General features: G+C 35.2%; 1 protein-coding gene across 1 annotated transcript in view; it reads left to right on the top strand.

Moving 5' to 3' along the window:
- The window catches only part of ABCA13 (ATP binding cassette subfamily A member 13), a 168,444-nt gene that overhangs the window by 20,058 nt on the left and 134,181 nt on the right, over positions 1–14,205 (top strand). The window contains exons 9-14 of the mRNA XM_027682847.1: positions 683–847; positions 2,326–2,528; positions 4,511–9,217; positions 10,426–10,532; positions 12,314–12,432; positions 13,699–13,871. Coding sequence (XP_027538648.1) covers positions 683–847; positions 2,326–2,528; positions 4,511–9,217; positions 10,426–10,532; positions 12,314–12,432; positions 13,699–13,871 — 5,474 coding nt within the window. The remainder of the gene's footprint in view (positions 1–682; positions 848–2,325; positions 2,529–4,510; positions 9,218–10,425; positions 10,533–12,313; positions 12,433–13,698; positions 13,872–14,205) is intronic.

The following is a 14,205-nucleotide window of genomic DNA, read 5'->3' as shown; positions in this document are numbered from 1 at the left end:
GAGAAAATTTTTATAAATTCTTTGGTCAAAATTGAAAGGAGTTAGGCTGAAGTACCTCAGAATGACAATGATAATAATAATAATTAAAATGTATGGAACTATTTTTGGATGCTTTAATAATATTTATATGATTGAGAATAATAAATATTTCATCGCGGAATTTAAAAATTAGTCCATGAGGAAAAAATTCTGATCTCTTGGCCACTCTGTTGAAACCCACCAACCTCAATTTAAAACTACTCTGCTGCATGTAGTCTTTGGTTGAGATGTATCATTGTACTAAATGTTTTTTATATCCATAATTTTTATATTTGTAAAGTTGTTCCAATATAGTTATTCTACTGCAGGTGTACTGTATCATAGTCAAGTTAGTTCAGCACCAGTCTGCAAATTACTGTAGAAGTAGCAACACTGGTGTAGCTACACAGTGAAAATTCCTTGTGTATACAAGTCTCCTCATTCTGCCTATTTTATGAGGACCTTAATGGGGCCACTGGTATTTTGTACAACAGTCTGCATGTGGAGTACTTTGAAGTATATGCCCCCAGAAAATGAGGGGGTTTTGTTCTCACTGAAGAAGGCTATGTGATATTCTTATTTTTGCCAGATAAGTAAGCTGATAGCAGAGATAACACTCAGCAGCTCTCTTGAGATACTCATTAATTTCATATGTCCCTGCCAGATTCCCACAGGAGAGACACTGGAGCAGTTTGTATGCTCTGCTCTGTCCAGTGTGCCAGAAGATGAAGCGAACAAAGAAAATAATGGACAGGGCTGCATTTCTGCACAGCATGAGGCCAAACTGTATCTTGTTCATGCTGTCAGCAAGCTCAGACTTTATACACAGGTACATTTTAATAAGATAATAGATTGAATCCGTAATTTTTGCATGTAGGCTGTCAGCAGTAACTTAGTTAAAAGATCTGAGTTATCTATTAAATGTTATTTTCATGAATTTTTATCATCTTGCTAATAAGATGAAGTAATCCTTATAAAGAATCATTACAGTGGAAGTATAATCTATCACCCTGTGTCCACTTAATCAAATTTTCTCATTAACTGAAATTCAAATTTGCAATCTTATAGGGAATATAGTGAAATATACTGCACTGCCAAGACCTGTGAGAGGGAAGATCTGTCCCAGCTCAGACTGAATGTTGGGCAAAACTAAAAGATGACTGGAGGCCTCCACTTATAATTAATGAATAATTAATTTATTTTTAATTCCCCTTCACTAGCTCTGGCAATAGTGGCAGAAGAAGGTTGAAAGAGATAAAAGTAAACCTCCACTATAGCATTCTGATCTAGCAGAACAGTTTGACACAGTTTCTATAATGACATACATGTAGTTGCATAGAGGAAAGGATAAAACACTCAGATGTTTCCTAAGGAAAACACCCAGTTGCCTTAACACTGATGTTTGTTTTTATACTAAAATATGGGGCTTTTTTCCATTAAAAAATATAAACCTGTATCAAGCTGATCTGGAGAGTTTTGCAATATAATCTAAAGAAAGCAGGTAGAGTTTCCTGTTTATTTCCCCAAAAATATAGCCTTTGATAAAGGCTTCCCTGCTGTATGATGACTTGAAGTAATAATTTAATGTGATTGCCAAAACTAATGCGCTAATTCCTATGTAGGAAAATCCAGTAATAATTTCAACTGTGATTTCAAAACTCTTAGCAAGAGTTGACATTCTTATGATGGCAAATTGAAGTACTGTATGCTGCTGGTCACTGTGAATATTCTGAGGGAACTGGACTTCATTTAGAGTAAATATGTTATATCTACTTGGCATTAAAAAAAAAAAAAGGTACTGATGGAGGATAGGAGAGCAGTCGAGGTTTTGCCAGGCCTTGGTATGCCTTATTCTGGGCTACACAATGGAAGCATGCAGACTCCTTTGCCATCTCTTTGTGAGATGGACCCTCAAAAATGTTAAGGTTGCTGGCTTCCATTGTGTTGGTAGTATAGACAGAATTCTGGTAAAGGAAGCCTGAGACTGTGGAGGTCAGCTTTTGGTTGGTTTCACTCTCGGGCCATCTTTTTACAGTTCTTGGGTCTTTGGACAGGGACACCAATACATAGGAGATCAGTTCTCTGTATGACCAAGCACTGCCAATTTGCAGGTCAGTCAAAACTGTATTGAAAATCAACCTTTGTAAGATCAGTCATTTCAGAGTCTAGATGGGTTGTTAGGGAGAAATTTTACTGTCACTGTTAATTGTGCAATTTTTTTAAAAGACATGCAAATTCTGTGTACTGTCTGAATAGGAGAGCTTTGATTCCCTAACTAGGTATTCTATTTTGCATTCAATCTGCCAGATAATTGAGCAATGGCTTAGCAGCAGCAGTCTCCCTCAGAATCTCCTTTTGGAACTTAGAAGAATCATAGCTGATTTAGTATCTCAGTTTCTAGATGAAAGGGAAGCCAGGAAACTTTTTTCAGGCATAAATACCCTGATCCAGCAATGGAATGAGAAATCAGATGCCTACTTTTCAGAAGGATATACTGCATCTCATGATTGGTAAGTTATACTTATCTTTCTGCAACTTGTTTTGTGAAGTTCAGATCAACTTGAATATTCGTTTTCACACTGCATTTAATTGATTTCTGTTTTGTGGTGTTATTTTTTATTCTGTACTTCAAAACCTCATATACAGTCAAATAATTGTGCTGATGCTTACACATTCTGAAAAAAAAATTAAGTCTGTGCTTTGGAGTATAGCTACTTACAGGTTCAGCAGAGGACCTGGCTACTGCATGATCAGGGCTCACAGGAATCAGCATTTGGGCATTTTGAACTAGGACCTGAATTCTTTATCTTGTTCTGCAAACAAAGTTTAATTCCCATAAAGAGTTGCTGTGACTCAGTAATGCTTCTCATGTACAGCAGGTCCAGTGCATCTGAAATATTTTGGATTTTTATTGTAGAAGTCAAACTCATGTTAATTGTGCAGAAGATCTTGTAGCAGAAGCCTGCTATGGAGAACAGAATTTTAAACACTTGGCATTAGTTGTATGTATGTAGTTTCCAATCTCATCTAGGGCACCCTGAGGCTATGGTTTCTTTTGATGTTTTTAAACTTTTCTTACTATTCCAAGTTCTCCGTTTGGTTTATCACTCAAGGCAAATGTAAACAGTTTATATGAAGATATGGCTGTAAGTTCTATACTTATTCGGAATGATACATTTTGTCAAGCTATTAAAATATTCCTGATGCGGAAGGTTCTACAGAGGACTTGAGTTGTAGATGAAAGGAGTTAATGTTTGTTAGAATTGGCAAGCCTCAAGAAAGGTATACAGCACAGCACAGGATCTGATACTTCCCTCTTTCTAAAAGCACACTGGATGACTTGCACTGCTTCTGGGAGCTATAATGTTGGCCTCAATTTGCCATTGCTTGTAATAACTCTACTTGTTCATATAAAGCACTACCACTGGAGGACATATGATTCATGCTATACAAATCAACATCTGAGGATAAATCTGAAAGATACAATCCATTATATACTGATAAGAGAGAGATTGCAGTCAAGTTATTCAATAATTTAGTAGCTCATTTTGGAATTCGGTTCTTATTTATAGAAGGAAACTGCTATACTGCTGCTGTTGTAATGAAACTACAAAGTAGATGATAAAGTGACTGCACAACAAGAAAAAAACATATTTTTTTCAGCAGTTTTACTTTTTTGTTTGCACTGCACAATGTTTTTGTGCTTTATCTCTTTGACTGCAGAGTCCTGAATCTGGAGAGAAAGAAAATATATTTAAGTATAAGGTATCTTTAACTTTAGACCCTTGCATTGGAAGGCTGTTTTTTGCTGTGCACCTCCTCTTGACCAATCTTACAGAGCTAGTAAATGGTTTTTCTTTTGATAAATACACAGACATAATGGAAATGTCCATTGGAGCATTCCAATTTTCACTATGATTTCATGTTTTGGGGGTTTTTTTGATAGGTATTAAAATAGCATTTTTGAGGTATCAGCCAGTCAATAGGAATATTTTAGCATTCAATAATTATGGGAAAACAAAAAATTCTTTAGAATTCGTAGAAAATCAGAGGTTTTGATCAATTACATTGATATATTCCTTTCTGTAAAATAATTAGTCTGGGACATAATAATTAGTGTGGGACATAAAAGCTTTGCTCTTTTCAGCAGCTGAAAATGTGACATACTCAAAGGTGTTTGACTCTGTGGCTTACAAGCTTGATTATAATTACTGGTAAATGCACATTTCCTTAACCTAGCTGCCTACATTCAGGTTTTGATTTGAATGGAGTTGTGAGTTTTCAGTGAGTTTTTTCACATTTTTGAAAACCAAAACAATTGTCAATTTGTGCTATTTCAGATTTTGTGGTGGTTAATTTGTGAGTGCTATTTAAATTGTATTTGGAATTTCTTCAAGTTAAATAAAGAGACCTAGATTCAAAAATTGTAAATTATATATATAACCAATTATTAGGTAACTAACAAGAAAAAAACTTATGATTAATTTTTCAGGACTTTGACATCTTTCAAAGAGTTTTTGAAGATAGAAGAAAACTTAAGGATTTCTAGTGAAAAGGAAATGGATCATCTTTTTCATCTTATAGAAGTCATAGAAGAAATTATAATGTTTGATTTCTCAGCTTCTTCAAACCAGTCTCTAATTGAAAATGCTTTGAATAATATAATAATATGGATGAAAAATTTTGATCAGGGGGAGGAATCCGTCACCAATTTCTCACTTGCAGTTTCTGAACTCCATAATGAGCTACAAAAAGAATCCCAGCCTCTTCATAGGTTCTGGCCAAAAAAGGCGACAGAAGTTTTGTGGCATATAGTTGAAATTTTCTTCTCTGAATTTGGTTCTAGGCTTTCTCATATGAGTCAAGTGGAAGAGGAGGAGGTAATTGAGAACTTATCTAGAATTATATCTTCCATTACAGAAAATAAAATCCATAGTAGAAGTATGATGTTGCTACAAAATATCCTGACTGACTGGTCAGAGTTAAATATCACTGCTTTGAACCATTTAAAACATTTAAGTAAAAATTTCCTAGGAAATCTCTATGAAGTTGGATCATTGTCTAGTGATCATGTCAATGTGTCTTTCACCACAATTCCTGGATTGAATAATATCTCCTCTTTCTTTCTCTCAAATGCAACTTTTATGTCTAAGGTACAAGAATTAGGAGATATTGTGTATGATTTCCTCAAAAACATCCAAAAGTTAAACAATACTAGTGTGGCCTCACTTGTTCCAATAATTTTCTCTCTGTATCAGAATGATGATCTGGTCTTAAACATTAAGAACAATAGCACTCTGTTAACATTTCTTTACGAGACTTCAAAAGATATGTCATCTTTGCAAGTATGGCATGATTTCCAAAATCAGGATCTAGTTTTTGATTTTCTGTCTGAAACTTTCGACCTTCTCTGGAACCTCACCAATAAGTCTTTCTGTGAAAAGTTACTATTATTTTACAACTACACAGAGTTTCAGGCCCAGTTTGTTGCACAGAATGGAAAAAAAGACATGCAACTGGTCTATGGCACTCTTAGCAGCCTTAAAATTTTATTTATAGATGGAGAGCTCCAAACAGCGGCCTTTTGTTATTTGGCTGAGTTTCTTGATATCTCTCAAGAATGCCTGGTCAATAATGGGTGCACTGATTTTTATCTGGCAAATATTACTTCTGCAGATCATTCAGCAGAGGTTTATGACTTACTTCTGCTTCCATTGGACAGTGTCCTGTCTAATCTAACAAACTTGGGAGATAACATAAGTGTGCCTTCTGCTTTGCATTGCGCTTTTACATGGCTTCAGACGTGGACAGAGATTTTTGAAGAAGCATCTAAAATCTTAAGTTTGAATTCAACCTTTTTTGTCTGTCTAAGAAATGATTTGGCAAATCTCTCCCAAAGTCTTCTAAATGCAACTCATGACCAGCTGTGCAATAATACAACTATGGCTATTCTTGAGTCTACAAGAGAAACAATGAAGATATTAAAAGTTGTATTTCAAGAAGGTGGCAATTTAAATGACTGGAGAGATTTTGAGGCTTTCCTTGCTAGTCTTCAAAATGTATTTAATAATGCATTTGATGTCACAAGCTTGCTTAAAGGCAACAGTTTGGAAAGTGTTTTAGAAATTATGAGAGTCGTGATAACTGAATTGCAGAAATCTATACTGAAGGTTGTTAATGGAGAGTTTTTGAATTCTTGGCTTGATATTTTCATTTCAGGAGAATCTGAGGGTGAAGATAGGGGTGTTGGTGTATTTTCCATTGGAAATTCCCTTTCTACTATTCTCAAGCTCTCCCAAAAGGAACTTGAAATTATTCTTACTGAGATAAATGACACAACTGCTTTTTTTAAAAGTGTACCTCAAGAAAAATATATAGTTTGTATCAGCATTTTCCAGAATATTACCAAACTAATTTTGAACAGTAGTCTGAAAAACATAAGCTACTTGCAAACAAATTTTTCATCTCATCTTAATTCCTTTCTAAACTTCTATAGCACAGTGGATGAAGCAGAGGATTGTAACAGATGGATACATGGATTAAGTAATCTTAGTGAAAAATACAGGTTGTCTTCCCACCTTGAAAGTGCAAAACATATTTTATTTCTTCTGCAATCTCTGGGAAAAATTGAGACAGATGCTAAGATAATGAATGTGATGGACTTTGTTAATTTCATTTTTAATCTGATACTTCCTGAATGTTCCCTATCCAGTTCTGATGTTATTTGTGTAAATGTTTATTTCAATGTCATAGCACAACCTTTAAGATTTATTCTCCCCGACTTTTATGTAAAAGATGAAATTAGTGGGCTTGAATTTATTTTTAGACTTCTAAATAAATCTGGGGGGCAAATACAAATGGTTATCAGTGATTTAGTGGGGCGCTCATTGTATATGTCAAATAAGACCAATTTTAGTCAGTCAATCCATGGATTTAGCAGTACTTCGAGAATACTCCTTAATCCTTTCCATCGCATTCAGCTTTTATCAGTGGAACTTTTGTCAGAAATTCAAACTCTTCTGAAAAATAGAACTTCTGAAGTTCAAGAAAACAGCTCCTCTCATTCGGACATTGAGATTGAACCTTTCTTACATGAGAAAAATATCAACTTGCTGATGGAGTTCTTTGAAAATGTGATCAGAAAACTTGACTCAAACTTGCAGAGTGAACACAAAACATTTCCACAGAAACTGACAGAAACAGCAGCTCTGAATATTGAACTGGTAAGAAAGGCACTTAAAATTTTCAAGTCTCCCACTTTTACTGACTTTCCATTAAGAGATGAAAAGGAGTTTCTAAAGCATATGGTAGCCTTGGTGCAAAACATGAGAAACATGGATGTTGAGTTCCTGACAAGTAGATTCAAACAAGTCCAGAGGAATATAGATAGTTTCTTTAGAAGTATCAAACCTTTTTATATTGAGAACTCTGAGTTAGGAACTTTAACAGACTGGTGGGATGCATTTGAGAACATTTCCTGTTATTTGAACCTGACTGGCTTATGGCAAATAACACAACTTTTTGAACAGGATGAGCTCTATGATGCAGAAGATGTGTTCAACCTCTTCTTTGATGTCATCAGCCTTATGGAAAGATTAGCCCATGGAAACACTACAGAAGCACTAACTGAAATATATGCTTTCATACTGACTCAGGAAGAAAAAATGCCAGTGTTTACTGATGAGGAGTTCTCTAATCAAGTAGAAGGTCTTCTAATGTTGCTGGAGACACTGACAGACATATCTGATAAACCTACAGAGGTCTCTGTTTGTTTTTCTGCAGCATTCTGCTGGACTCTGACAACAGCAGCACCTCAGAATGATCCCACTGTCAAACCTTGTGACTTTGTGCATAGCAATTCTACTCTTAGTTATAATGCAGTCATTGAAGTCATTAAGGAGCTTAAACTCATCACTCTGGAGGACAGTTTCTCTTGCTCTAAGGAAGACTTTCTGATGGATATTTCTCTCAATCTGACTTGCTTTTTTCATCAGATCAAAGAATGGAACTCTATTCTTTTGAAGTTTTCTGAGCTCCATCATGTAAATGGCTCAGTTCTCAAAGAACTGCTAGATTTTTGGAATGAGCTATCCCTTTATGCTGTGCCACTGCATGTGAATAATACATATACAATCAACTGTTCCTCCACACCAAAGAGCCAGGTAGCTTTACAAATCATTGAAATACTGGGTAGTGTTTCAGTGGTAGAAATGGAGATGGCCAAAGATCTTTTGGAACATCTTTATGGTGGCCTAAGTTGGAACAGACATTCAAGAACATCACTTAAGAGTGTTCTTAATAATGTTAAGAATATGACCAGTGAAGTTGCTCGACTTCTGAATACAGATGCTGTCATTTCTTTTCTTTCTGTAATTCAGCCTCTAATGACACTGTCATCTGTTGGAAACCAGACATACTCAATGCTCATGATAATATCTGCTTTAAATGAAAATAGCAATATATCTTATAACTTTGAGAACTTCTGGTTTCCTATAGTTACAAGCATAGAAAATTTATTGGTGAATTTTAGTGTTAAACAGTTACTTGTAGTGGTAGATCAAGGGTTTCAATTACTAAAGTTAGCGACTGGACGGTCCTCTTCAGTGGCTCCTGATGTTTTAATACAGTGGTTTAAGACATCATCTGTAGATGCTATATTAAGAAATTTTGAAGATATGCAAGGCATTGTGAAGAGCTTTCTATGCGAGTGTAACAATAAAAATTATACTAAAATAATACATGCTCTAATTCTCCTTACGACTAATGAAAGTTCATCAAATGACCTACTGCTGGCTGTCAAAGACATTATTCACTTTCTGGAACTTTTCCAAAATAAATCTAAAGAAGACTACACTGGTATGTTGTTTGGTGATGGTCATCTCAATGGAGAAAAACTGAATCATAGTCACTCTGCTACTTCAGTTTTGTTAAACGGTCTCCTTCATATAATTGCTGATCTTGCTGTTATAAAAGAAGAAGCCTTGCATACAAACAATACTGAGCTTCAGATAGTTGACTTCATTGACTCATTTTTTTATAATGCACAATATGGAGAAGCTTCTACTCAGTCCCAAAACAGAACTCTGGAGATCATGCAAGAGATTTTACAAGTGATATTTCAGTCTACTGCAGAGCATGACAGGAACAAAATAAGACTATTACTAAAGGATTTGCATAAGGATGTAATGGCAGAAATGAGGTGAGAGTTTTCTATGTACTAATTTTCACAAACAGGCTGACAACAACAGAAGGGCTCTCTGTTTATGAGCAGCTCTGTCAAAACTTTTATTAAGTTAATTACTGTTTCACTTCAGATTTTTGCCAACTGATGTTGTTGAGGCCAGTGGTATTGAGTATCAAATTATATTGGGTGAACCACATTATCGATGTGGTTAGTCATATATATTGTTACTTAAATTGGTTTCTTTAGAATTATTATAAAAACAAATATTTGAAGATACTTGTATTTTAAAATCCTTACAGGTCTGAACATTGAACCCACAGTTATTGGTGGGCAACAGCCATTTTTGACTATGGTACTAAATATTAAGGAATGCTTGGAACTATTGCTTTGTGGTGTGTGGGTTCTTTTTTTTTTTCTTATATCCAAATATATGTATGTGAAATTTCTTCAGCTTAAATTTGTTGGCGTCTTATGCTATGGTTATAGTGTTAAGTTGTTAAGTTTAACAAATGCAAAGTTTCTGAAAAAATCTTGAGCCCAAATAATTTTTGTCTGATTACTCAGATCAAATGTAATCTACCAGCAGAGGAAACTCTGCTTCAAGAAAATGTTTACCGACACTTATATGAAAGTGCTCTTTGATTGGAGTTGCTGCATTTAAACAATACTGAATGAGCCCACAAGATGACTGCTCCACACAGCTTTAGGGTGCCTTGCTGGTGGAGCTACTGGTCTACTGACATAGACCAGCTGAGAAATGGCATACTGAAGTTGATGCATGGCTCTAATGCTGTATTGAGACCTTTATGGTTGATTTTATGCAAATATATGAAACCAGTGGTCAGCAGGGCCAGGTATTAACCAAATCTGTTGAAAAATCAAAAGCAAACACTAGAAAAGTGGTTTATTTTCCCCACATGATGATTATCAGAGATTTTTTTATTCTACTCTTTGCCTTAAAGTCAGCGTATTCTGTGAGTTCTCAGTATTTCTGAAGCTATTACAATTTTGCTTACTTTGCAAAGATATTTTCTGGCACTCCTAAGGTATTTTTTTAATGTGGAAATATTATGTTCTGTTTTTGAAATAGTTCGGACAAATGTGATAGTATTAAAACCCTTAAGTGGTTCATTGAACTGTGCAGTTGTGCACAGTCACCTGTTGAAAATTTTCTGTGATACTCTTGTTATGAAAATAATATTTTCTTATTAATGTTTCTACAGAGCATCTAAAATCTGCGAGATTCTTCAGGAACATTTGTACCCTGATAGTGTTCTACTGTTGCAGAAATTGCAGTTTACTATTTTGAGTGTTCTCAAAATCTTTTCAGGTTGGTTACCCAGTAGTGACTCTGTAGGGTACCATATGTGTTACTGCTGTAAAGTTAAGGTTTTACTTTGAGCAAACTTGTGTACAAATAAGTTAATTTGGGTGATGCCAAGAAAGGTAAGCATACTGATACCTGGAAATTAAACCAACAAAGGCACATGAAAAAAATGGATGCAGATCAAACAAAAGGATGATTTCTTTCTGGAGTGTTCATGTTGATTCAAAGTCTCAGTGGAAGCAGGAGGTCTTGCTGCTCCTCTTCAGCTAGTGAGCAGAGTCAAGTCACAGGGTTTTTTTTTAATGAACCAGAGTTGCTGCAAAGCAGCATGTAGCTGACAGTAAGGAAAAATGGGGCAAGTATTTAAAGGAAGTAGCACCTCCCACTTCTGGCCATGTTGAACCAGTGAATCGGCTACCTGTAGCTGAATAACTTCACCTTCAACAAATTGTTCAATTTTAATGTTTTATTTCTTATGTATAGACCCCCAAGTTGTGCACTTTAAGAAAGGCTCTATATTGACCTGAGTATTGTTTCATATCATGTTTTCTTTGGAAAACAAAAGCCTGTGCTTTTCAAACATCATATTTTAACCAGCCATGCCCAGAATTGCTTGTAATGTTTTATGCCCAATTAATTTCCAAAAAAAGCATAAAATATGATTATGTGATTGCCACCCAGTTCTGACTGTCTTCTCCACTCTCCTGTGACTAATGTAGTTTCAAAGAGTAAAACAGTAGTGATGTTGTTGTTGTGAATAAGTGATACTGAAAATGTGTGCAAGTACTTGGGTTCTGTCTTTGACCTCTGAAGAGCCGTCTATTGAGAGAACCGAGATTCCCCAACTACATCCTTGTAATTTTTGTTTCAATACTCTGGTCATTAGAGTGTTTCATAGTGTTTCGTAATGTTTCATTTGTTACAGAAAACATTGAAACCTAATGAGAAAAGATGAAAACTGCTTGACTTGGTTTGATTTGCTGAGTTATACTGTATTACTTCTATGAGCAAGATCAAGATTTGCTTGTTTTGGAAGCACTGGGGAATGTTTATTATTCTTCCTACTTGACTTATGTACCAAACATAAGGGAAAAGACCCCAACCCACAAGGCTGGAAAAACTAACTCAATCCTGGTCATAAATTAGAATTCAGCAGTCAAGCCAAATTCCTTCACTGCTATCCCACCTACAAATCCACTACAGGCAGGAGAATGGAGCTTTTTTCCAAGGACATGGGGGCTGCAATATTGGGTAGAAACTGCCTCCATGGATGATCAGGTGATAAGTTTCCCCTATAGGGGTTCATTATCCCTAGATATGGAAAATGTCCATGTAATGCTGTTTCCCTCTCCTTGCAGTTAGGGTTTGAAAGTCACTGTGCACTGAAGAGTTAGTAACATCCTGATGTCTCTATAGGGAAACAGGATCAGGGGAGCCTGCCTGAGGAGAAGGTAGATGCGTTTAATATACTCAGTTTATTAAACGCATGCTCATGAAGACCAAATATGAAATTTTTCTTCTCTAGTTCTGTAGCAAGTATTGATGTTCTTATTATTGACCAGGAAAGTGTTTAATGGAGAAGAGTAATTGAAATTGCATCAAACCAGCCTTTCTTACCCTCTGCAATGATACCTAAATTTAGCTAGAAATATTTCTTTAGGCCTTTAACTCATACGATTTTCTTTGCTTTTAAAAACTTTATTGTCCTTTATTAGTTGGCTAACTTTGAGTCCAGCATTTTTGTGAATTTTTAACTGATTAAACCTGGATATTTTCTCTTACAGAAGAACCAGTTGTCTTTGGCAACATTTTCTGTGTCATTAAAAAGTGTAAAGATGGATTAACAAGTCACTTGCTCCCTGCTGTTGTTGAAGGGATCACTGTGGTTCGAGATCATTATCAGGTTTGAGTGGTTCCCACACCTACCAGTGTGCTTTACAACATGCTTAAACTCTGGAAACTAATGGGAGTTTCCTTTTTTCCCACACTCTGAATGACGAGTCCCCTTGGTGACTATAGAAAGCTGAGGTTTATATGGGTATAGCTCTGATGATTTTGATAGTGATACTCAGGAGAAATTCCTTAAGTAAACAATGGTGAACTTTGCAAGCTGTAAGCATGACTAAAATTATTAGAATTTCTACAACTAGAATAACTGGATTGTCAATCAATATCAAACAGCAGCTCATTTTTAATTCCTTTAAATTATGTCATACTGATGATTTAATGAATTAGAGTACATTCATACTTTTAAATCTTCACAGGAGCAGTTGTGAAATCAAACTAGATACAAATACACTTCTTAGGCAGATTAATTCCAGATAAAATAGCAGTTGTGATTACCAATTGGGGTCAGTCTGTTTTTCTTTAACAGTACATGAAATTACCAGTCACAGAAAGTAATATTTGGCATATAGAAACTCATCCGGAGTTGGAAGCAGGCCTTCGGATAGCACACCCATACCCAATACTGAAGTCATGCTTTTTAGTGTAGAATTTGCATCCTCTTTATGAACTAGCTCTGCTACTTTATTCACCTGAACACCGTTTTAAAACAGTTGACAAGAGGTATCATTCATATGCCAAAGTAGAATTTTGAGGACCAAATGCATTTCTGTAGTCACTATCATTCTATGACCTACTCCTGCAAATATTAAAACAGCCTTGCAAAATCAAAAACATGCATATTCCGGTGAAAATATAAAAATGCACATTAGATAGAGCATAATGGGTGAAACATTTTGGATATGAATATCCAGATATTTTGGTTTGTTGAATGGAAACTGATGTTCAAAACAATTTTTTGGGAAAAAGATAAAACCTGTCAACCTAAAATAAATAAATAAAAAAAAGAAAGAAAATAAAAGCTTATTTCATTTTGAAATAAATTTGAAATTAAAATGTTGACACTTATAGTAGTGGATGAATCTCCTTGACAAGCTAGTTCCAATTCCCAATTTGGCTGTTTCCAAAACTCAAATATTTGAAAATTCCTTGGTTCTTGAAAACTTCTCACCCACTTTCAATTACTCATACAATCAGTAAGAGAGTATTACCTTACCCGTATTCTCATTTGAAAATCTGTATCATCTAGTTGCCAAGAGCCGCTACTTCAAGCAATAACACAATCTCATGAATTTACTAACTGTATGACCACTGTGTTTTTCAGGACGTTGAAAGATTGTGGCCTACTTTCAACAAGGGAGATTGTAAGACTATGGCATACATAAACCAAAAACTTACCCATACTTTGGAGACCTTCCAGGAAGCCTTGCAGAATACCAGAAATGAGAGCTGTGAATGTCAGCTAATGTTGGGGAACATACAGAGACAACTGCAAATGTAAAGCTTTTTACATTTTGGTACCCCAAACAGTTCTGTATTTTTAGCAATGTTATTCTGTACACGTCTGTGTTCTAAATTATGTAATTGCAGGAGAAATATTGTCATTTTAAGCTTTGTTCATTTAACTGAAAATTGAGTGAATAAAATACAAATTATTTAAGTAAATTAGAAAAATTCCGAATATTTCTAAAAGCACTTAAATTTTTGCTGAGCACTTGCAGAAGATCTTGCTGCTTCATCAGGTGAATGCTTTGAATTGCAACTAAGAAAGTTTTCAGTTTCCTGCGACTTGAGTTAGGTCAAAATTTTGATATCTAATTTTTTTGTTTAA

The sequence above is a fragment of the Neopelma chrysocephalum genome, unplaced genomic scaffold (genome assembly GCF_003984885.1).
Source record: "Neopelma chrysocephalum unplaced genomic scaffold, ASM398488v2 Primary Assembly neopelma1_22b, whole genome shotgun sequence".
Lineage (NCBI taxonomy): Eukaryota > Metazoa > Chordata > Aves > Passeriformes > Pipridae > Neopelma > Neopelma chrysocephalum.
The sequence above is the reverse complement of the archived record's forward strand: the minus strand, read 5'-3'. Positions and strand labels throughout refer to the sequence as shown.